Source organism: Harmonia axyridis, chromosome 1, assembly GCF_914767665.1.
Source record: "Harmonia axyridis chromosome 1, icHarAxyr1.1, whole genome shotgun sequence".
Classification (NCBI taxonomy): Eukaryota; Metazoa; Arthropoda; class Insecta; order Coleoptera; family Coccinellidae; genus Harmonia; species Harmonia axyridis.
The window spans coordinates 72,617,046-72,640,157 of NC_059501.1; the positions used below are offsets into that span (position 1 = coordinate 72,617,046).

Below are 23,112 nucleotides of genomic sequence, written 5' to 3' on the forward strand. Positions count from 1 at the left end.
AATATATGTTTTTTATATCTTTAGTTTTCGAAGCTTTGCATGCCTTACCGCCCTTTGTATCTTGTGGTGTGATAGGTAATCTTTCATCGATCGTATGTGATCGATTGTGAATGTGAGAATCAGATATATCACTTACGCATTGTTCATCGGCGTCGAAGAAATCCAGGAATTGAAAGAAAAAATGTCCGACAAAGAAAGAAATCCAGTGGAAACGACTTTAGAAATAAAAAATGGCGAATTGTCATCGAGGCAGGAAATTTTTTTTGTTGGGGGGGAGGGGGGTTGTTTATTGATACTTTTTCAGCAGGGACGCCAAAAAATTCTTTGCTTCAGGCGCCAAAATTGCCTGCGCCGGCCCTGATAAAAGCACTAAAAGAAGTAATATTGAAAGAGAATTTTTTTTAGTTGATTCACTTTTTTAATGAAATATGTACAACCGCTATTTTGGAGGAAATAATAAAGATTGTTCTGCTATAATACATACTCCCTTTACAAATGATGTTTGGAATAAAAGGTTCTAATTCATATTTTTGTATTAGTTTTATTTCTAAAATATATAAAATATCAACTGTGTGCTTTCGGATTCAAAAATTATAATTCATATATTTGAAGTCATACATAAATTGCCTTACAAACTATTCAAATATTTTTTTGATGTGGCCTCATAAGTTGAATGGTCTCTGGCACCTCAATCCTGAAAAAAAAATTCAATGTGTTTATTTTAAAAAGAAGCACGAAAATTCAATATTGAATTATACTTCAATGGTCGCAAATCATCTGTGAGGTACATGTCAATTTGCTTTTTCCGAATTTAAAGATTTCTCTATCCTCCTGCAAACCTTAAGTTTATTTATTTACTCAACTCAAGAAAAAACTGTTGTAGGTAAAAAAGAGCATTCTGTATATCAAGACAGCTCTTTGAAATTTGAATTTCAATTACCACTAAGTACTGCTGCTATGTATTCCACATTTAGTATAACGTCGATTTTTCAATTAAATGTACCTTTTCCACAGATATCACTAATACACTCTATTCTGCTAAATGCAAGAGTACCTAATATTGTTTATGTAGATAATGAATATTCCCACATTTCTAGAATAAGTTTTTGCGAACTCTGGCTCGAATCAACAAAGAGGAATAACTTTGGGTCTGTAAAAAATTGTAGCTGCACAAAGCAAAAACACCCGATGAACCTTCATTCAAATCCATCTAATATGCATATAGTGAACGTTTTGACAACAATGTTATCAACGTTTGTTAAACGCAAATAAAATTATGTGGATTAGAGTGTAGAATGTTATGACCACTTTGAACTTGAAAATCTTCATATTCATCATGATTTAAACTTTCAATATGAATACTTACGTTGTTTTTCACTTGAAAGTATTTAAAATACAGTCCAACTTACACATTAGAATTCATCTGAGCTCCCGGTATTGATATTGGGACTGGTTTGGGCTCTTCTGGTATTTTAACAGTTAAGGAAGATCGAGGTCCCGTCTTCCAGGTGTTACTTTGCTCATCTATCACAGAAGCATCTACCACTAAAAGGTACTGGCCACCTCTTGGAAAAGCCAACAAAAACTGGGCAGTGAAAAAGTCTTTGTGCGGACTTACTGTTTGAGTCAATACTAAACTTGTTTCCAGATTCTGATGGATTTAAAAACATAAATTATTATAAAGTCTGTATGAAGAAGATTTCAATTGAAAAAATATATAATAACTACTATTAACAGTATTGAAATTGTAATAGGCTATTTGAAAGTATAACAAATTTGGACTATTTATTGATATTCTCGAAGGTTAGAGGTTAGACCATTAAGAACAAGATACATTATTTTAAAGATGCTTTTAAATATTAGAACCATGAAGAACTCGAATAATTCATACCAATTATCATTTGATGATAAACGAATGTATTGGTCGAAATATTTTGAGCGAATTTGAAGAATCTTTGTGCGAAAATTATAATACCTTCGTTTCTGCATCTTTTCCTTTTGGATTGTTTTGAAATTGGGATGTAACCATCACGACAACTTCCTTTATTTTCCTAAATAGTCCCGGCTTACTACCATGCTGAATAACTCCCTCCACTTTCACCGCCAATTGAGATCCAGCCTGTACGCTAATGAATTCACCCATAACCCTTGGCTGAGGAGAAATTGCCAGTTTTAAACTGGTAGCTTGAAGAACTTGGAAGAAATACCTTGGTATGGGAAGAGAAGCATTAGCCAGCACCTCCACAACTTTTTTCAGAAGGTCTACTTGCTGAAAAATTGAAAAAGTTATTCAAAACTCCTGTTTCTAAGATTTAAAATTTAATAATCAGTATTCGAGCTTCACTCACTTTGTGAGTTATGGTAGCAACGTTTGCATCTTGCGTAATTGCATTTGAAATTTGGGCGGCATTTTGACAAGCTTTGATTAACTGTTGGGACTCAAGTCTAATACTTTGCAAACAAAATTCGATAGGTTCTTCCTTTGCAATGTTCACTCCGCTGCTATGACAAATGCTGTTAACGCATTGTTCCACCAAGCCGCAGAGCTGTTGTAATCTGAAATTTGAAATGCATGAATCCACTGGTTTCAAAAAGCGATAATTTCGATTTTACATTTGCATATTTTCCAGTGTTGCTGGATCAGAATCGAAAGCTGTCTGGTACAGCTTCCAGTATAGTTCTCCGCAGTTTTTGAACTCCACAGCGCACTTCCTCAGTTGATTTGTGATATAACCGTTTCTTTGGAATTCGTCCCTGGTATTCTGTACAATAGTGGCAGCTATTGCAGGTGGAGGTACAATACATAGAATATTACATGTATATATCAATTGCACCAGACATTGCAGGAACTCTGTTCGTATCTTCATGTACTCGGTTTGAAACTGAAGGGTATGAGACGGTGTACTAGCTGCCTGAAAGACAAAACAATACAAGTAATAATATCCTATTATGATTGTTAGAATGGAGTCTCAAGAGCATACATTTTGAAAATAAGATAGACCATAAATACATAAATAATTAGTGTCTCAAACTTCATTAAAAAATACTAAAAGCATCATTAATATCTTCAAAAAGTTAAATAATGTCCCACAGTTATTACCTTGAGAGCCGCTAGGGCTTTATTATAATGAATGATGGCACTATCCAACCTAGTGACCAAGGAATTGGGATCTTCTCCATAAAGTTCTGCTTCAGCTTCAGACATTTCTTTGAGACACACCAGCCAGAAATGAAAATGTTCTGAACTAACTTGTTCTTTTAGGTCACTAAATATGCTTATTGCAATTTTGTGATGGCCATATCTCACTGCAGCTCTTGCTATACAATAGTTTGACCACAAGTTATTGTTTGCGACTACCTATAGGATTAAAGAGGATCATTTACATATGCACACATATTCCACTTTAATATTTAAATTATTCCAGGGTGTAACTCTTCTAATATCACTAAGTATAAAATAACTTGAATTAAAAAGGAGAGTGCTCATAACAATTATAAGTAACATTTTAGTAATTTTTCTTTATGTTTGTTGCTTGTAAAACTTTATTAATAGAGAAAATGTGGAATTAGTATCTCAAAAATGTATGAAAAAAACATAATCTCAAAAATATTTTCAAAGTTTGCAACTCTGTAATTAGGTGCGAAATAATTGTCAGAAAAGGCGTAGTGTAAGAGAAGTTCATAGTGTGAAAAGTTCAGTCCAGAAATGGACCAAAAAATATGAAAAAAGGCATAGTGAAATAAAGGGTTATTAAAACGAATTTTCAAGTATCATCTGATGAAGGACACTTCCTTACCTTAAATATTGAATCTTCAGTGTCTTTGTTCCAAGTGTATCCACTCAATGTTTGAAAAATTAATGTACACAACATAATTTTGGTTTGGATTTGTTGTGAAGTAGGATTTTGGATATCTGCTAAAGCATGAAGTAGAGAAAGAATATCGCTTACGAGTGTAAGCAGAGCATCAGATTTCAATCCTCCAATAGCACCAAGAGTTTCACAAAGAATAATTATATAATCACCTTTAAAAGAATAAAGTCAACTCTATTTTCTCAATCTCATAACTAGCAATCATTCTAAAATAATTAACTTACTGTTGATATTGTCCAACCTGGTACCCAACAGTTCAACAAATGTTTCACAATACTCCTGCTTTGACTCGCACAATCTAACCGCACATTTCAAAGCAATTTTCAATTCAGTTGGTTTCTTCTCATTACTGAATGTTAAGAGTAAAATCAAGGTTTCAAGAGCCGATATGACTTGACCAGCACCAACAACATCAATACCTTCTTTATAACTGAAATATTAAGATTTTCAGTCAGAATTTAAGAGATCAATGTTATAATTACCAGTAACATAAGATTTGGGTCAATATTTGAATTGACTGAGCAGCAATGGATGGATGAGGTGAGTAGCTGTTTTTACTGCAAAGCATTCTTAGTTTTGATCTAAGCGATATGTGGTCATGACACATTCTTGGAGATTCCGTTAACACTTGAATAACTCCTATTGAAAATAAAAACATTAAATATATCTAGGATTAATATAATATTTCTATACTTACGCAAAGTTAAAGTCAGAAATTTCATTTTAGATGTATTTTCAGCAAGATCTATTATATCATTTATAGCTCCGGGGGGCCACAAATGCGAACCAGGTTTTGCCAACTGATATAAATAATGTAGACACTTTGATTGTATTTCCCAACTTGGATGAATTTTCAAATAATGAATTAGAAGATAGATCTAAAACAAAGTATAACTTAAATAAATTATTTTGAATCAATCAATAAATTTACCTGTGTTGGTATATCTACAAGAGTTGTAGCAGCTAGTTGTGTCAATGTGTTGAGTGTAACAAGAACAAAATCTGTGGAAGGGTAGCTTGGTAACAATTTCAGACATAGATCTCTAACCATTGCTGCTGTACTCGTGTCATGATGCATATATTGCAAAATTGGAATCAGTTGCAACTTCATATTAGCTGGAATGGTCTGACCTTGAATCATGTCAGAAACTTTGTTACACATGCTGACTGCAAATGTTCTAGAAAAAAAGGTTTGTTAAAAATTAATTGGTTGATTATGATTTCTTCTCACTTTGATTGAGCAGCAAATTGAACAGCAGCATATATAGCAGCTTCCACTTCAACATTATCATGTGAATCTAAACTTCTTCTAATACTATGATGAATCTGTTGTCTCTCTGGAATAATGGCTGCTACTGCTCCAAATGTTCTTAAAGTTATAGCTCTCCCTATTGGATCGTTAGAGTGCAATACACTGTATACTCTCCTGACAAACTCGTCTACGTTTGAGATTTTATCCAAATGTTTGTCACTCTGCTGGCACACTCGAAGAACGCAAAGTCGAAGAAAGTTGTTCCTAAAAGTTAACTGATGGAACTAATTTCAACAGCATTTTTTTACAATACATACCCCATACGAAATACATCTGCAAGTTTTAATAACGACGCATTTATGAGTATAGGAAATGGATATTTCTCAAAGAGCTTAGGGAATCTTACTATAGCTTCACATTGTTCACCCACTTTGCCAGAACGTAAACCTACAAAAGATTCGTGGTGAACATACAGAAAAATCATTTTATACAGATTTACCTTTATCTAACTCTGTAAGGGCAGAATTAGCATCTTGTTCTGGTTCTCCTAGTCCCGATTCACCGAAGGCATTCATTCTTATTCCCATCATTTTGATAATACTCGAAGGAATCTTATTTTTGTTTTCAGTAGAAGTTGAGGTTATATTTAACTGTCAAATTTATAACGCCGACTAATAATTAAACTATTGTTATAGTTGGTCTACTATGGTTTATAATTATAACATCGAGTTAATATTTTTATTTCCTTTATGGCATCGGCTACTGAGATCATCACCAAAAAAAGTAATTTAGATGTTATATGGGGGAAAATAACAAACGACGAATATTTTCAAACCTGTATTGTTTCCGTAAAATAATTTTGTTAAGCCATACATGATAATGCCACAGACTACTAGTCTTTGATAATGCCCTTACGCCAGTGGCGTCGCTATTTTGCTGCCCCTCCCGTGAAATATCGCAAGTTCGTGCTTTTCTCATTTTTTATATTCTTTGAATAAAATTTTTCATAGTGAAACGCCCCTTTTTAAATTTTCTTCGAATAATGTATTCCAAAATTTGAAATATCTTACATGATACTGAACACTAACTTCAAATCCTGCAGTGTAATTGAGCCAATCATATCTATATAAAATCATAAGCTTAAAAAAATATAGAAATAAAAAAACTATTCGATAAATTATTTGTTTTTATTCTTGCTATTTATACATAATCTCATTCTTGTTCAGAGAAGAAGCAGTTAGAAAATAGTAAAGACGAGTTAGTAGGTCAGTAGGGTACGAAATGAATAAAAGTTTCATTGAAGAGGAAAATTGAAACAAACAAGAGTATAAGAAAATACGTTCTTTTTCGCCAAATTTAGAGGTAACTATTCTAAAATTATCGATCACAACACTCTGTAGACAGAATAGAAAAAAAAACAATTGATTCCAATCTATGTATTCCAACAGATACTTTACACCGCTATATCCACAGGATACAAAGAATAATTACAACAAATTTAGTACTTGACCTAGCATAAATTTATTCACACTGTTTATTCTGCAATATAGAATAACAATATAAAAAAAATCAATAAAAATAACAATAATAAGTTAGCTATGTACAAGCAGAAATTTTCAATAAAAAAATTAAGTGGTTGAAGCTTCTTACTTGAAAAACATTCAGGAATATCATCTCAAAAACTCCAAGATCTTCATCACTTTTTCTTTTTCGAGATGACAAACTGAATGAAATACAAATACAACTTACTTATTAAATACTGGATTCTTCATTTGGTAAAAGTAATATCGAATGAAGCAAACCAATTTGAATTGATTTCTTAATTGGTTCCAACTAACATAAAGTAGGAATTTTTCAATGTTTTCACCTTTTTTCATTGGTCTTCATGAGGCTAGCTACTTATCGCCTATCATCTTCGAAAAAATCATTTAATTCTTAAGGTATCACAAAAATACTCATCATCTTTATTAACCCACAAACATTCAAGTATAGGGCTCGTTTCCCTTCAAAAGGCACTCCCTTAATATCATCGTCAACAAACTCAACTATGAAAAAAAAAAAAAAAATTAAATAACTGTCTCCATTTGGAAAATTCCTACTTTCAAATTGCACTTATTCAATTTAGTTCTCATTCACCCTTTCCTTCATACAAAAAATATGAGCGTTTTTGAAATGAGTTTTGGTAATAGAAAAGTTAGTTGAGAATAAAATAGGCCAGAAAATAGTTGCCAATAACGACCTCGTCCTTTTCTATCGGCTAAACATATTTATTTATGTATGACACTTTAAGCCGGACAATAATAAATAAAATTAATTTAGTATATTTCCATAAGCTAAAATTAGTTTATTTATTTATCTAAGCGAAGGAGACGAAGTTATAGAACTTAGATTTGGTAGAGAGGTGTTAGTGATTGAGAGATTCTGTGATTTTTCTATCTCTTCTTCTACTTGGTTGTTCCTCAGTTCTTGCGTTGTATAAAGGAATTTGTTCCAATCATCGTGCCTCGGATGGGCGAAATTCTGAAAAATTCACAAATGACAAAATGTAATTAATAAACAAATGATAAAATGTAAATAATAAACAAATGATAAAATGTAAATAATAAATAGGACTTTTGAAGCATTGAAATATTGTAATCGAGAGGGAGATGAATTAAACAAAAGAAAAAAATATCAGATGGATATAAAGGGATTTGCAATATACAAGATACAATTCAAAATGGTTATAATGGCAACACTGTATTAATTTTTGACATTTCTTATGTCGTTTGTACTTAGAAGGTTATGCCATTTAATTATAAAAAGATGCACGCTTCAAGAACGTTTGTAAATTATTTAATTGTTTTGTCAAAATCAGTGCTCAATTGTGAATATTGTGAGAAATTCAAGAATAATTCACATTCACGACATTATTCAGTTAATCGGCTCACTATTCGTCATATTGTAGACAAATTTGAGAGTGGTACCAAGTACGGCTCAGTACTCTTGTATTGTTTAAAGAAAATTTACATTCAATATTGTTAAGGCGTGAGGATGTCAAAAAATAGAAAAATATTTTTATATCTTTGGCCAGTTTCAAATTACTTCAATCAGCAAATATCCGACATAAAAGATGATTATTTGGCTTCAATTCTTGACAAACTGCATTTTATAGGCAAATGAGCTAAGATTTACATCAAATTTTTCACACAGACGAAGGACAAAGACCAACAAGTTGAGAACGGCGAACACTTCGCGTTACAGCAGCAACATTCTCTTTGATTCGCAACTTTATGGTCCAAATATGGTAGCCTTACTAGGCCTTCAACGTATTAAAACAAAATTTTACATCACAGAGAAAAAGTGCTTCCCAACTAAAGCAAACAAAAAAAGGAAATCAAAGGCCACCCCAACACAAAATATTTGAAAAAGTGAAAAAACTGCTTACCTCAGACACTTCGTAAACCCATATCCTACCCTGGTTGTCGCCTACTGTAACATGTGTGCCGGATGGCGTCCAAGATACTTTATTCAATGCGGGACATCCCTCTACTACCACACTAGCCGCTGGAACTTCGGTATCCTGATTCAGATTCCACAAATCTAACCTTCCACTACCGTCGACAGCGGCAAAGAGCGCTGGATTCGTCGGTGACCATTTTACATCTAGCACGTAATCTCCATTATCCTCAAAAGAGTAAATAGGTTTCGTTTCCTGCAAGCACAATTTAGCGATAAATAGTTTGTTCTCTAATTCTAAGGCAAATCTGTTCATTCTGCCATACCTTGTAGAACAAAATCATATGAGAATATCACAGTTTAACCCAGAATTCTTGGTTATATTTCATTATTATATGTTGGTATTGGGATCTCCACTCTCACGGATTTATCTATTTTCTGTCAAATTTGAGATACATACAGTTCTACTGACCAACATTTTTCAATGCAAAAATCACTGAATGATATTCATTTATATTCCATGAATTTCAATAATAGTTCCAAAAACTTAAAATTTGCATGGAATTACAAACTTCGACAGAGATTGAATTTTTTTATATTGAGTTGGTTTGTCTATCGTGAAATTGGCAACCACATAATTGTTCTGCAATTGTAAGTAGTGTGAACCCAGAAAAAGATAACTGTTTAACTGAATTGTACTAGAGAGTTTTAGATTGACGTTTCAAACTCATAGCTACACAAGACTGTTTTGTATTGGCAAATACTTGATGCCATTGGACTTGTTCAAGCAAACATTAGCCATTTTATTTTTGCGACAACTAGATGTCTGCCCTGGGCTCTTGAAATATAAATTTTTTCGGATTATTTGTTAAAAAACTCTCTTTCAATAATGATCGTTTCATACTTCAATTCTAACATTCACAATGGCACTAGATACATGAACGAAAAGAATTATTGATTCAATTGTTACAACAATAATCTCACCTTGAGACTCCAGAGTTTTATGGTCCAATCTATGGAGGACGTCAAAAACATATGAGAAAAGTCTATGCCTCCCTGAACAGCGTTGACGCTGATACCCGTTATCGGACCCTGATGGCCTTCGTACAGTTCCGTGATCCCAGCTCTAGCCCCGTGCCTGCAGGCCGAATAAGCCACGCCCTCTTCTCCGCCCAACACGAAATTGTTCACGTCCGAGTGGGGGAAGTCCAGACAGGTCACAGCCACAGGCTTAGACTGTACCTTGTGAAGGTCCAATATCTCTTGCGGTTGCCCCAGCATGTCCAGGGACCACGAACACAGCCTTCCGTCTGTGGATATGCTGATTAAGTTGTGTGCGTTCGTTGTGCCAACAACGCTCATGCAGTAAACTGGATGCTGAAAAAAAATTAAAGTTGAATAAGAGTTGATTTTGATATTCCACACTGTTTGTCACAAATTCATGAAAATCCCTTTAACTGTATATACAAATGATGCAAATTGAAATGTTAAAGCTGTTATGAGTGTTTGCGAACACTTGTCAGACGGACAAGAGGACCAAAGCTGTTTTTAGTACTCTAAAATGAATTTTGCGAGTGAAGGTTTGGAGTTTGAAGACCAAACATGCATTCTTTCATCCTGAAAATCATCACAGTGATCAGAAAAAAAAATTACACTCTATCAACATGTTATAATCTTGACAAGCACACAAATATATCAAATATACAGAATTGGTCCAACTTTCAAGTAATTTTTTTAGGTGTAAGGACCTGATTCAAACATTGTATTAGCGATTTTCAAGTGATTTTGGTTCGACTTTACCAAAAACTTTTTTAATCCAGATCAATTCAATAAATCCAAATGTGCGTTTGTTACTTTCTCATGCCCCAAGGGGCACATACGAACTACATGAAATTTTGCATACAAATTTTTGGCAATTCAAAGAACGACATGGGCGAATTCTTAACTTTAAAATTGAAAACCAACCTTTTACAATAAGACAAAATAATCTTACCGTGTGTGCTGTAGTGGACAGTGGCGTCCTCTGTATTGGCGTCCTCTTCTGTACCCTATTGTCCCAAAGGACTATCTGACCAGAATAAGTACCGCCCAATATGAGATTGGGGTGGAACCTCGCAAAGGTGGTGGACAACACGGAACTCTGACAGTGGAAAATGTACTCCGGGGTGTTCTTTTTAAATTTCGTGTTCCATATCAACACTACACCATCCGGATCGTTGGGTGCGTCCTCGTTGTTGTTGTAAGCTGCCAGGAGCAGTTCGGGATATTGGGGACACCAGTCCAGTGCCGTAACCACCCTGTTCTTCGTCCACCTCTCGTCGAAGAAGGTGCGGTTGAGGGAGATGCACTGATGAGATTTTTCGTCCCTTAAAAATTATGAACCAGTTTAGCAGGGTCGCAACACACCCTATACAGGGGCTTAGATCGACATCTTGAGAACCTATAATAAGCCATTCAGGAAATTATTTATTTTCTGTCGGAAGAACACAGCCCTTCAAAATATTAAAGCGGAATGGCACTTTATTTCAGATGAGATATCCAATGAATTCAATTAATTGATCCCTTGCGAATATGGGTATTCGACAGGGAGATTCGCTGAGCCCCTTCCTGTTTAGTCTGATAATGGACCGCATGATATACGCTCTGAGAGGGAAGAAGGGATTCAGCATAGGGAGCCACAATATAAACATCGTCTGCTATGCAGATGATACGCTTCTTTTGGCGGGTTGTGAGGATGACCTCCAGAGGCTGCTACATCTGTTCAATATTGCCAGCAAACAACACAACATGAAGATATCCAGTGACAAAACTAAATGCATGGTGATAAGTAAGGAACCTGTTCGATGTAAATTAGAACTAGAGGGTGTCGTCATTCAGCAAACAATGAGCTTCAAATATCTCGGAGTTGAAATCACCAGTCACAGAGATCTCTATTCGGAAGTCCAACAGCAGGCCACTAAGGCGGCACAGATAACTGGATATCTGAACACAATGGTGTGGCAGAACAAGTACATGCGCCAGGAAACAAAGGTGAGGCTTTACAAAGCAATGGTGTGCCCAATTATGACCTACGCCGTAGAAACCCGTGCGGAAACAGAGAGAACCAAACAAAAGCTCAGAACGATAGAAATGAGGATCCTGAGAAGAATTTCAGGGGTGACATTGAGGGATAGACAGACCAACAAGTCAATAAGACAGAGAACTGGTGTACAGGATGTTGTCAAGTGGAGTAGACAGAGAAGGAGGGATTGGAGAGACCACGTTGATAGGATGGAGTCAGATAGAATAGCATACATCTGCAAGAATGAACAACCCAGAGGAAGGAGAAAGCCTGGTAGACCACCAAAAAGATGGACTCAAAGCTGGTTTTCATCATCTGCAGAATAGACCAAGTTTGAATGAATGAATAAATAGAATAGACCAAGGCCAAGCAAACAGGGAACTCCCTAGCTAAAAGAAGAAGAAGATTCCTTGCAAGTTATTCAGTAATTATCAAGTGTTTTCGTCTGCAAAATTCAAAGTGCAAATAAGAAACATATAAAAAACAAAAAAATCGATAAGACTATGGTTGCTGAACATAATCTGAAAAACTGGTTATTTCTTTTGACATTTCCTAATATCTTTATAGAAGTTCATTGGAGATTACAAAAATATGAAAATATTCCAAGTTCCATTTGAAATAAGAGAGGTGAGCAAGTCAGGGTAAAAACATTCACAATTCCAGAATGACCAGATTATAGGCTTTACAGATATCGACCAGCCATTACCAATTGAATACTCAGTCTACTGATTGATTAGATGCTATTCTTGTTGGATTAATGAAAAATAATGTAAAGTTCTTAAGCGAAGTGATTCTCATTCTTTGAGACCAAAATCTCAAGAACATAATTGAGGAAGAAAATTAAAATATCGTAGATTCACTCACGACCGATGTCTGAAAGGTTGATCAAGGCAAGTGCTATTTAAACATTAGTTAAAACCATTGTCAACTATCCGATGAGCAAAGTATGATTAGAATGCTCTACGCATTGCTTAACATTGTCTAGTAAACATTTGCTTGACCAATCTTTCAGTTTCGGGAGGTAAAAAAAATTTGAAAAACTTGAAAATATCTAGGTACTTTCTAATTAAAATGGATTCAACCTACAGCCCGTCTTCTCCCAATCCTCCACTATAATCTGTATAGATGTCGATGGACTCACAAAGGGCCCTTTCCATAACCCTGCCAGCCTTATCGATGAAATGTTGGAATTCCTCTGATAATATGATCATCTGTTTCTCTTCTTCGCTCAGTTCTCTCACTGAAAATATAAAAGGGTGGTAATATCACTAAATTACCATATAAAAAATTGCTCAACAATATAAATGAACATTACCAGAATATTAATTTTTCTTAGAAGTAGATTTTACCGGAGAAAACAATATTTTCCAATATTCATTTCTATAGGGAGCATAATCTTTAAATGAAGATAAAATCAATACTAACCTTCTTTGACCTCCTGTTTGGCTTGCTCTTGTTCAACGGCTGTGATGGCGGGTAGGACCTCCTTGACCTGAGGTAGTCCATGAGGCAGGATTCCGGGAGGAAGCTTACTGCCGAAACCCCCCATGTGCGGCAGGCTGCTCTCCTCGTCTTCACCTTGGCCATCGTCATAGGTCAAAACTGTGGTGAATAAGGGGTACGTTCTATCTCTCACACATTCACGCACACAACCACACTCTCATTCGTCTAAAGTTCTTAAGTTTACCGTGACTGCAATGTTGGTACAACTAATCGAGCAGATTTCGAGGTTAGGCCGAGCAAGCAACAGTGAGGTGGTTCAGCAACAGTGAGTAGTTGATGAAGTTCGTGAGTATAATGTAATGACATACTAGAATTGTTGTTGATTTAAACTTTGTATTGTAAACCGACTAAAGAGTAGAACTCATTGAACCACAGTGAAAGTAGGCTATTTGACAAAATTTGAAATCCTCTCATATTATTCAATGATGTTCATTCTATAAAGAAGATCAATTTGCTCAAATTCTCGGAATAACTACAATATATTATTATACACACGCGTTTACTTCAAATTGACATCATGGTAAGTCATGGACCAATTCAATTTTTTTCTCAGCATTTGATATTAAGTTTGAATTTTTTAGAGATGAATATTATTCTTAAAAGTCTGATCTATGAGGAAGTCAATAATAATACTAGCAATTAGCCTATTATTTATAATAAAACTCTTTAGCAACTGAATGACAGTACAATGTGGATTTTAATTTTATGAAAACACAATAAAATAAAACTCTGTATATGTAATTTTTTTATTGCTAAAATCTGAAGACAATTGCAAATTTTTTCATTAACTTTCGATAGAAAACAACCGAACTTAAGATAGGTAGCTTCTTTATCACACTGGTGCTTACTCGACAACAGTAGGAATAGCAAAACGATTAAGGAAGACAGTGAAGGATAGAAGAGGAAAAAACTAGTTTCATTAAAAATTTTAAAATATCGTCGTCCATGCCCCATTTTTTAAATGTATCATTGTTAAGAACCGTTTAGCAGTCTACCGTTTTGTGACGATGACGATAGTTAGTACATGCATTTATGGAAGATGACTACTACAACTACACCAAGCGGGAAAATGGATTAACTTTTAGTAACATGACCAGATTTAATTTTTTTTTAAGACCACGCGAATTCGTTGTTAATGAACTTAAATTTCATTCTTGAAATCTGATTTTTTCGTTAATGATCCCAACATTCAGTTAAACATTTATTCTTAACTATGGTATGAGAATATATTTTCCAGGTTGGCAGAAAATTACAAAAGTAATGTATGAGGGGTGAAACAAAAAAGAGAAAGAATTATCAAATAACATTGCTACACTCCTGGATAGAATTAACGCATTTTATATGAAAATTATTATTGTTAATTGCCACATTGAATGAATTTTCAGATACCTACAATTTTAAACTATTTAGATCACCTCCTCCGATGGAAAATAATCGAAAATACCGTGAGTCCTTAAAATTTTTTTTGTCGGATTGTTACAGGACAATTTATATATGGACTACCTTACTTTCAGTAAGTCAAATATCTATTTCAAGGTAAACGTATCGATTTCAAATGGAACATCCTGTATTTTATTGCATATTCAGATGTATTTTTCAATTATACACTCATTTTGTGTGAGCTCATATAGCTATCTTCAGTAGTTCTCGAGTTATTCAGCATTTCTTAGAAAAAAAAGTTGTCCTTCAACAGTTATTTTTTCAAGAATTGGAGAATCACCCGAGAACTAATCAAGATAGCCATAGGAGACCATACATAAAATGAGCGTAGAATTGAAAAATACATCTGAATATGCAATAAAATACTTACCCATGCGGTACAAAAGATATTTGCACCGAAAGTGTCCTATCAGCAGTACCACCATCACCCGAAGCTCAGCTTGTGGCAGTTTCAAGAGCTTTCTGGTATAAGTCGGTGAAAGCACCATAAATTTCTTTGCCTGAGCAAGACAAGCAGTGTTTCGTAAGAGGGTTAGTCTATTGTCTAACTCTCATTATGGTCTTTTCCAAGACCACAGAAAGGGGTCAACAGGTGTTTAACTTGATGCTCTTTTCGCAAGTTCATCGACTTTTTCATTTTCTTCAACACCACAATGCCCCGGTACCCATAGCAGAGTTACTTCATTGCCTCTGACCAGTTGCTTTATGGTATTACGACACTCCCATGTCAGCAGAGACCTGGTTATATGATTTCAGGAACCTCAGCGTGGCCTGGCTATCCTTAGTGATATAAATATGCGCCCCTTTTGAGGTTTGTTTTAAGACAATCTTGAGCGCAGACAGCTAGTGTCTTGGTTTGTAAAATAGAGGGCTCACTTCCCTGGAGTTAAGAGGTTCTCATTTTAGGTCCTTGTACCCCAATGCCTGTTTCTCTCTTTGATTTGGATCCATGCGCCCCTTTGAGGTTTCTTTCAAGACAATCTTGAGCGCACTTCTAGACAGCTAGTGTCTCGGTTTCTAAAAATAGAGGGCTCACTTCCCAGGACTTTGGAGATCCTCATGTTAGATTCTTATACCCCAATGCCTGTGCCTCTCTTTGATTTTAATCCATCGGTGAAATTGGCATAGACCATATGCAAATTACACTGTAAAAATACCTAATCGGCAATCCAACAGAAAAAACATTAGATGGAAGGAATAAACTTCACGGATGAACGATATAAACTATAAACATTTCAAGATTAAGCAAATTTGAACGATTTCAATAATAATAAAAAAAGTTATTTCCGATACTCATTCGATTGAATGTTACAATTTCCCCAAATATCACGATGGCCAGTTACCAAAAGCGCAAGCGGGTCAAAAGAAGACTGAGGTCTTTGGCTACAGAAGCGGGTGCAAAGAAAATGGTGCCAATTAGTTCTTTTGGACGAGGATCGGAAAGCCACCTACCTGTGAACTCGTCCTCCCATTCTAAACCCGGATTTAGATTGTATTCGTCTTGAGAGGAAAGAAACATGTATCAGTAGGAATAGAATTAATTTTTTTTCAAGGGTAAACAAAAAATTCAGTATGCGACAATTTCGATTTTACTCTCAAAACAACCAGTCAAAATTCGACACAAAAAACAAGAGCTTTACACAGTTCGATATCTCACAAACAATTTTTTATACGAGACGTGAAAGTGCATGCTGTTAATTGTGTGTTAGGGTGTTTATTTTTTTGTTAAAGCCGGTACGGGAAAGAATACACTGTTTATTTGCCGAATATTCAATATAGAAAATGGGCAACATGAAAATTTCATCTTGTTGGATGATACACATTTCCTTGATATGCAGTATATCGATTTGAAAAGATACCATGCAAAATAACAAAAAACAATCCAAAAAGAGTTCAACTTTGGATTGTAGGGGGACATTTTATATGATTCGTTCCAATCAATTTCATCAACCCTGTGAGTGTGATGACAGCAACCCCAAAAATCTTAATTGAGAGAAGGGGTTGTGTGATAAACATCGATGGCCTTGTCAAAAATGCCATACACTTGCTTTTTTTTTGTTAGTATGTACTTCCGAAAAATAAAAAAAGTAGAATAGCCAATGGCTCACTGATCATGAGAGAAATGGATTAGTGGAAGAGGGGTAATTGAATGGCCACCACGCTCCCCAGACTTGACACCTTTAGATGTCTGTTGTGTAAAACAGCTTCGAGTTGTAGAAAAATTAAAACAGTCAACACTTCGACTCAGTTCGTGTTTGTTATTGTTCCCCCCTTCCCATTTAATATTTTAGGGGTGGCTATTATCACGCTCACAGGGTTGATACAAATTGATTGGAACCAACCGTATAAAATATTCCCCTTCGAACCAAAGTTTACCTCTTTTTCTATTTTTTTATTATTTTGCACTGGGCCGAGATATTAAAGGTTTACCTTTTCAAATTGACAGATCATATATATGTTGATAGCGTTGTGGTGAACAAGTTGTTCCAAATTCGTAGGTTTTTTCGGATTTCTCTATTATGAGTAGATATAAACCTACGCAGTTTTCATGATAACGTGCTTTTGGATAAAACCCAAAATACCACCAACAGATTTGCTCTAGTCTAGATGCTATATTTTTTATCATACAGCGTGATTTTAATTTTTTTTTTTTTTAGAAGACATCGACCATATAGGCTCTTCTTGAAGCAGGTGATAGTTGTGCTCATTCTGAACATAGTGTTTTTTTATGAACATAGGATTGGATTTTTTTAATTAAAAATAGGCAGACTTACGAAAACATCAGTTGATATAACAACGAGAATTTTGTCTACGGTTACTTCAACAACATGCACAAAATGATTATTTATTTCGCAAGACATGTGATCCGAAACAACAACAAACGCAATTTATTGACCAAAGGCCAATTGGCCATCGACAGTATTAGTCAGCCAGGTCATGTGATCTGAGACGGTTTGTTTCATTAAAAACGGCATGAACAATCATAATGAACATGTATGGACACTCCAAAATTCATAGGCAATTTGAACAAGACGATTTCAGCAACTTTTTAATGAAGTTAGAGCAAATATGTTTGAGGAATTTTGGGTTTCATCAAAAAGTAGTGAGGTTTCGCGAAAACCACATCAATATCTCCTAATTACCGAGAAACCCACTGAAACCTCAAATGTGGAACACCCTGTACAAGTGTAAATTTTGATCAAAGAATTGAAAGCTGCACTAAAGAAGTTGAATAGCATTCAAGATATACTTATGAAAGGGTGTTCATTTACAAGCGGTATAAATAATAATGAATATCTAATAATTTAAAATCACAATAATTCAAATTTTCCATAAGGGGGTTTGAATTAATTAAGACTTCTTTGAGAGAATGCAAATTGTTTTGGTTGTGGTTAGAACAACTCTTTTTCAAATTTTTGAATGAAATATTGCTACTGCTTGTAAAAATACATCATTTAAAAGATGCAAGACAAAAAAAATTTGAAAAACCAGTTGATTCACAATCAGCAAACGTTCTTTCCCATACACTTATTTACAAGCTTGCAAAACTATGTTAATTTATCAACCCAACACATGAAATAGGCGAAGAATTCCAAATCCAAGTTTATATACACATATCTTACAAAATTTTGACATTATACATTTCGTCGAATCGATTTCCTATCTGCATATTATACCTTCCGTTAATTAAATATAAGCAATAAATATATTACATAAAAAAGGCGAGATTTAGGGAAACAATTCATGCCCAGCAACTATTGAATCGAGAAAAATTGGCCCCTTAACAGACCCTTGGGGAATTGCCTGCATGAAGTATTCTCCTAGATCTCAACCCCTTTTTGACCGGGTTTTTCAATCAATATTTATTTCGAAATTGAAATATTGAAACATTTGAACTATTGTCTGTATCACGCTATTAATGGTTCAGCATGTTCATCCCAACTAATCAAAATGCAAAATACTACTTATTGCCAATACTACTTGATAAATGACAGTGTTGTTTTGGTGATGGAAAAATGGGTAATTGAAAGGAAATTGCTAAAAGCATAGGAATATTCTAAATGTAAATCATAGACTTACCGTAATAGTCTGTCGCATGAGCTGGGAAGAAAGGATATAAAAAATTATTTCAGCTATTCTGTAGCTAATTCAACTACAAATATTTCAAGCAGTAATCATAATATTTGTTCCATCCAAATATTTATTGTTTGATGAAAAACTTTGATATTGATATCCCTTCAATATAAAAAAAACAAGATTTGACTTGTATCTCCAAAAATTCACAAAACAATGCAATTTTTACACTATGGTTTATTATTTCCTACTCAAATACAGAATATCTCGACGTGTGAAAAAAAAAAATTAAAATATGAATACAAAAATGCCAATGAATGTTCAACAGTGGGATTGCAATCGATGCCATTAGTCCCAAAACCCAAATGAAAATTTCAAAAATTCAAAACTATGACTGCTATGAATTTGAGTTAATAAAATAATGTAGTTAATATGATTTTCTTTTATTTGGACATGTAGGTTTCTAATGACGGTGTTTAATTGACTATTCAAAAGCAGGTAATTAACATTAAACTGAATAAAATAATATATTCAGTAGCATCATGGCAATATATTTTTTTATTATAATGTGCTGACAAATTTCTGAGAAAATTTCCCTTCAAAATCCTTAAATCATAGTCAAATATATATTATAAACAAAGGGGATCAAAAAATCATTCAAAAGCTCTTATACTTTCTGTGAAAAGCTCTGAAGGTGAGGGGTTTTTTAGATTTTTGAATTTGCACATTCCAAAACGTAAACTGTGAAAATTTCAGTGGTATTAATATCTTTTTTCTTGAACAATTCCAAGGGTTCATTATTGGAAATAATAGACCAAAATGTAAAGTTATCACAAAAAAAGGACCCTTTCATAATTCATCAACTTATTATCTGTGGAGTTCACTGATCACTGATTGAAATTAATTTATTTTTGCCCCGTCTACTTTTCAATCTTACAAGAAAATATGACATAATCTTGCCATTTGTTTTCAAATAAAAAATATTTCTTTTAGGTAAATATAACAGGTTTCTCAATACTCAACAAGATTAATACATATGAATGAAATATCAAAAACTTGATAATAAATAAGTTATTATTTACAACTTATCAATTACCTATATACAGGAGCATATCATTTTATCGTACTGTTAATATAATAGGGAAAGGTTTCTATCATGCTTCTTTTTTATGTCTTATATCTCAACCGATCTTCATCCCCAGTTATTATTTATTTTTGAAATATTGTTAATATTTGAGTTCAATTTCTTTTAATTCCACCTAACAGTTTGAAATTGATCTCACATGCTATCAACTGCAGAATTCATATAAACTTGAAGTAGAACAAAAATGGAATCTTCCTATAGTCTAAACAATTAAAAGCAAATTGAGGTTAGAAATTAGAATTACGTCATTTACCAAAAAGCATTCTGACAGGCATGAGTGCTAATTTATATACATTCAATAGTGCAATATACTTTCGAACAAAAACATCCATCTATATACTTGTTTTTGACGTGCACTATACCTTTTCGAGGTCTCCACCAGTCCTCAATGTAGCCTTTAAGTGGGGTAGAAGATGAAGAAGATCCTTGTTAGCAACGCATATAATAACATATCACAAGAAGTAAAAACTTTCCATTATTTTAAACCAAAAATATGATGAAATGAATTTATTAAGAGTCCAAAAATTTTGCAATCAAGACAGTCTCTTATCATCACACGAAAATCCAATGGTAAAAATTTCAAGGCAAATTTTTTTGAAACAACTAATAGTTAATATAAAATTAGTTAACGTGGACAGAAAGTGCAAAACGAATTTTATGTACTCTTAAGATATCTCTTCAATAATGAGTTAAAGAATCGTTTCATCACTATTTACTTTAAACAGTAGATTCCGTTTATTATGACTCAATATGACATTTAGTTTTCATTTGAAACTCCTTCTAACAGTTTTTGGATTCAATGACTGTTATTAGAATATGAAGAGAGAACAAAAGCAAATGGAAATAATTTTATTTCTTGTAAAAAATATTGAAAAAAGTATGTTTTTATTTATATTTAATATGTATTTTTAATGTAAACTGAAATTCTTTCAATTTTTCATCAAAAGGCACGTAAAAATGCCTTTCTATTAAATTAAATCCATAACAAAAATTTAAGGTCCTTTTATTTTTTTTAAGATTATATATGATGTCTGGTTAACGTGGTGTAGGTTATTTCCATTGAATTCATTATAAGCGGATTCTACTGTACTTCTGTTAAAATGAATTGGATATTCCCTTAAAATTCTGAAATATTTTAATTAGAAATTATTTCTGAGTTGAGAATTTATTTGAAATATGTTTAATTTATTCAGGTGCTTATAACTAAGTTTCTTCTTCACTATTTTCTAAAGTCCAGAAGTCCCAAGCATATAATTTTGTACAATATTTGCTGTTATCCAGCTAATTTAGTATTATGAAATTAATTCATACTATAACTATAAATCCAATGAGAATGTTAATAGATCACTAGATATAAAAAAGTTTCCAATTGATTTTCTTCAGCCAAACAAACAAATTAAAATATTCAGATGTAAATACCAGATTGTATATTCAAAAAATTAATGCCTTGATAAATTGTAACTATAATAAATTCAAAATTTCAGTCTAAATACACCTTCCACATGAGATAATGGAGTTAATTCTTTTATATTGATCAATTTTCATTTCAGAACTGTTTAAATCATATTAGGTTAAATCAAATATTTGGCGAAAAAATTATCAATTTCTTGAATACCCACCAAACTACCAGATCAATCTAAAAACCCACGTAAAAATGAAAATTGGCAAAGAAAAAACTAGACAGTATTCTAATTCAATTTTTTCAGCAGATACATCAAGAAGTGGATTTTTCTTTAAATACTTCGATAATTCAGGAATTAAATTAAAGAAAATTGAAACATATTTACTGCCAATTTTCAATTTCCAAAAGTTAGTAGCTAAGTTATAACTCCTTCCAAATCAAACCTTTAATTGTAGCTACAATTTCAAGATTCTAAGATGTTCTCTATTTCATATTTACACAGTATTTGAAGAATAAATCATTGTTAAGAAATCAACTCACCATCTCTCTCGTGACTCGAAGCGGTGGTTTGAGTTTGCTTTGTATAAGAAACTATTTCTTTAGGTGGAATGTTTGTGGTTTGTACAGGCACAACAGTTAGTTGTACAGGTTTTTTCTTAGCATTTGGGACACTGAAATTATGTGGTAATTACTGGGATAGCCAATTAATATTGAATTTAAAACAGTATCAATTGTGAATATGAAATAATAAATAAATAATATGAAATAAAGTAGGGATTCACCTATTTGTTAGACTATTTGGTTGGAGTGAGGCATCAGGCGTATGATTCCGACTTTGTTCTGGAGTCAAAGAATTGGCACTAGATATGCTTGAAAGTACATCTGACAGCGGAGCAACCCCTAGAGAACTCAACATCTCATCCAGTTCTTTCCTGTCGCCTCCAGCACCAATAAGAGTGCGTGTAGTGGCATCTTCAATATCCTTCTGCTCTTTTTCACGTCTTATCCTGCTTTTTTCTTCCCTCAAAGCCTGCAATTTGGCCTTTTTCCTCTCTATTTCTGCTCTCCTGTCTGACATTTTCGTCCTAATATGGAACATTTTAAAACGGGATGTTATGAATCATCTATAGCAAAGTTCGCAGGTAATTAACATCAAAAACACTTATACCGGTAGTCTGAATTGCGAACAATCAAACATCAATAACCACAAAAAAAAGGCAAGAATAGACTTCGATGTACCTTTTTTGTCTAAAAGATTATCGATTTGCAGCGCTTAAACATCAAAACTGGGTTCGAGGCTCTGATACTTACGTTCTATGTGGATGTATGTCTATTTAAGATTGCACTTTGACAATGTCTCAATAGTAATTGGAATATCTATTGATATTTTCGTGATTCACTACGCCCGACACTCACAACCACCATTTCAATTTTGTTCACCTTTATTTTTTATGACGTCATTGACGTGAATAATTTGACATTTGATAGTCAAAGTGACGTTTCAACTTCTATGTTTTATTCTATAAAAAATTATTTTATAAAAAATGGTCTCAAATTTATGCCTTTGAAAATATCAGGAATTTTGAATAACCTTTCGCAATAACTTTATTCACTTCTTTTGAATAACTCCTATAAAAATTTGTAGAATGGGCTATTCCTATAATATTTTTTCAAGACATCTCTACAAATTGGGTTAATAGATAATGAGAGTTTTTGGTTGAATTTCGTTAAAATTTAATGCCGTCATTAAAGTTTTAATCATCCAAGAGAGTGAGCTAATTGGCTACCTACACCGTTTAATGAAGGATTAAAATTTTAATGATCGTTCCTGCAACTGATGAATGTAAGATATCAAAAACTACTTAGCTAAGCATACTGAACAACAAAAATATATATTTTTTTTATGTTACTTTCTCTTTTTGTTCA

General features: G+C 33.6%; 2 protein-coding genes across 21 annotated transcripts; both read right to left on the reverse strand.

Moving 5' to 3' along the window:
* Positions 1–521: 521 nt before the first annotated feature.
* Positions 522–5,779, reverse strand: LOC123677699 (integrator complex subunit 7). Its single transcript, XM_045614413.1, has 14 exons — positions 5,624–5,779; positions 5,442–5,571; positions 5,104–5,388; positions 4,804–5,050; positions 4,570–4,750; positions 4,355–4,511; positions 4,097–4,302; positions 3,798–4,024; positions 3,101–3,358; positions 2,614–2,912; positions 2,349–2,556; positions 1,976–2,269; positions 1,410–1,651; positions 522–694 (listed from the first exon to the last, which is right to left on the reverse strand). The coding sequence occupies exons 1-14, from the start codon at positions 5,712–5,714 to the stop codon at positions 640–642; spliced, it is 2,880 nt and encodes a 959-aa protein (XP_045470369.1). The 5' UTR covers positions 5,715–5,779; the 3' UTR covers positions 522–639.
* Positions 5,780–6,292: 513 nt separating this feature from the next.
* Positions 6,293–22,658, reverse strand: LOC123677784 (cytoplasmic dynein 1 intermediate chain). Of its 20 annotated transcripts, none has more exons than XM_045615113.1 (12): positions 22,498–22,658; positions 21,969–22,271; positions 21,727–21,857; positions 20,147–20,179; positions 18,647–18,667; positions 16,019–16,066; positions 13,049–13,201; positions 12,710–12,863; positions 10,556–10,928; positions 9,547–9,939; positions 8,552–8,818; positions 6,293–7,644 (listed from the first exon to the last, which is right to left on the reverse strand). In XM_045615113.1, exons 2-12 carry the CDS (start codon positions 22,262–22,264, stop codon positions 7,477–7,479), a joined length of 2,037 nt encoding a protein of 678 aa, XP_045471069.1. In that variant the 5' UTR covers positions 22,265–22,271; positions 22,498–22,658; the 3' UTR covers positions 6,293–7,476. The 20 variants fall into 20 exon arrangements, with proteins under 20 accessions (XP_045471069.1, XP_045470746.1, XP_045470677.1 ...); XM_045614790.1 differs by having other exon boundaries at positions 13,049–13,225; XM_045614721.1 differs by having other exon boundaries at positions 20,147–20,209.
* Positions 22,659–23,112: the final 454 nt, after the last annotated feature.

Bases quoted from the DNA above. Each gene is read 5' to 3' on its own strand.
- LOC123677784 (XM_045614523.1), bottom strand. From the start codon at position 22,285: ATGTTCCATATTAGGACGAAAATGTCAGACAGGAGAGCAGAAATAGAG. The intron at 9,940-10,555 runs GTAAGATTATTT...ATTTTTTTTCAG, and splicing joins TGTCCACTACAGCACACACG to CATCCAGTTTACTGCATGAG. The intron at 7,645-8,551 runs GTAAGCAGTTTT...TGAATTTTTCAG, and splicing joins GGGTTTACGAAGTGTCTGAG to AATTTCGCCCATCCGAGGCA.
- LOC123677699 (XM_045614413.1), bottom strand. From the start codon at position 5,714: ATGATGGGAATAAGAATGAATGCCTTCGGTGAATCGGGACTAGGAGAA. The intron at 4,512-4,569 runs GTAAGTATAGAA...TATTTTCAATAG, and splicing joins ATTTCTGACTTTAACTTTGC to GAGTTATTCAAGTGTTAACG. The intron at 695-1,409 runs GTAAGTTGGACT...TTTTTTTTTCAG, and splicing joins GCTCAGATGAATTCTAATGT to GATTGAGGTGCCAGAGACCA.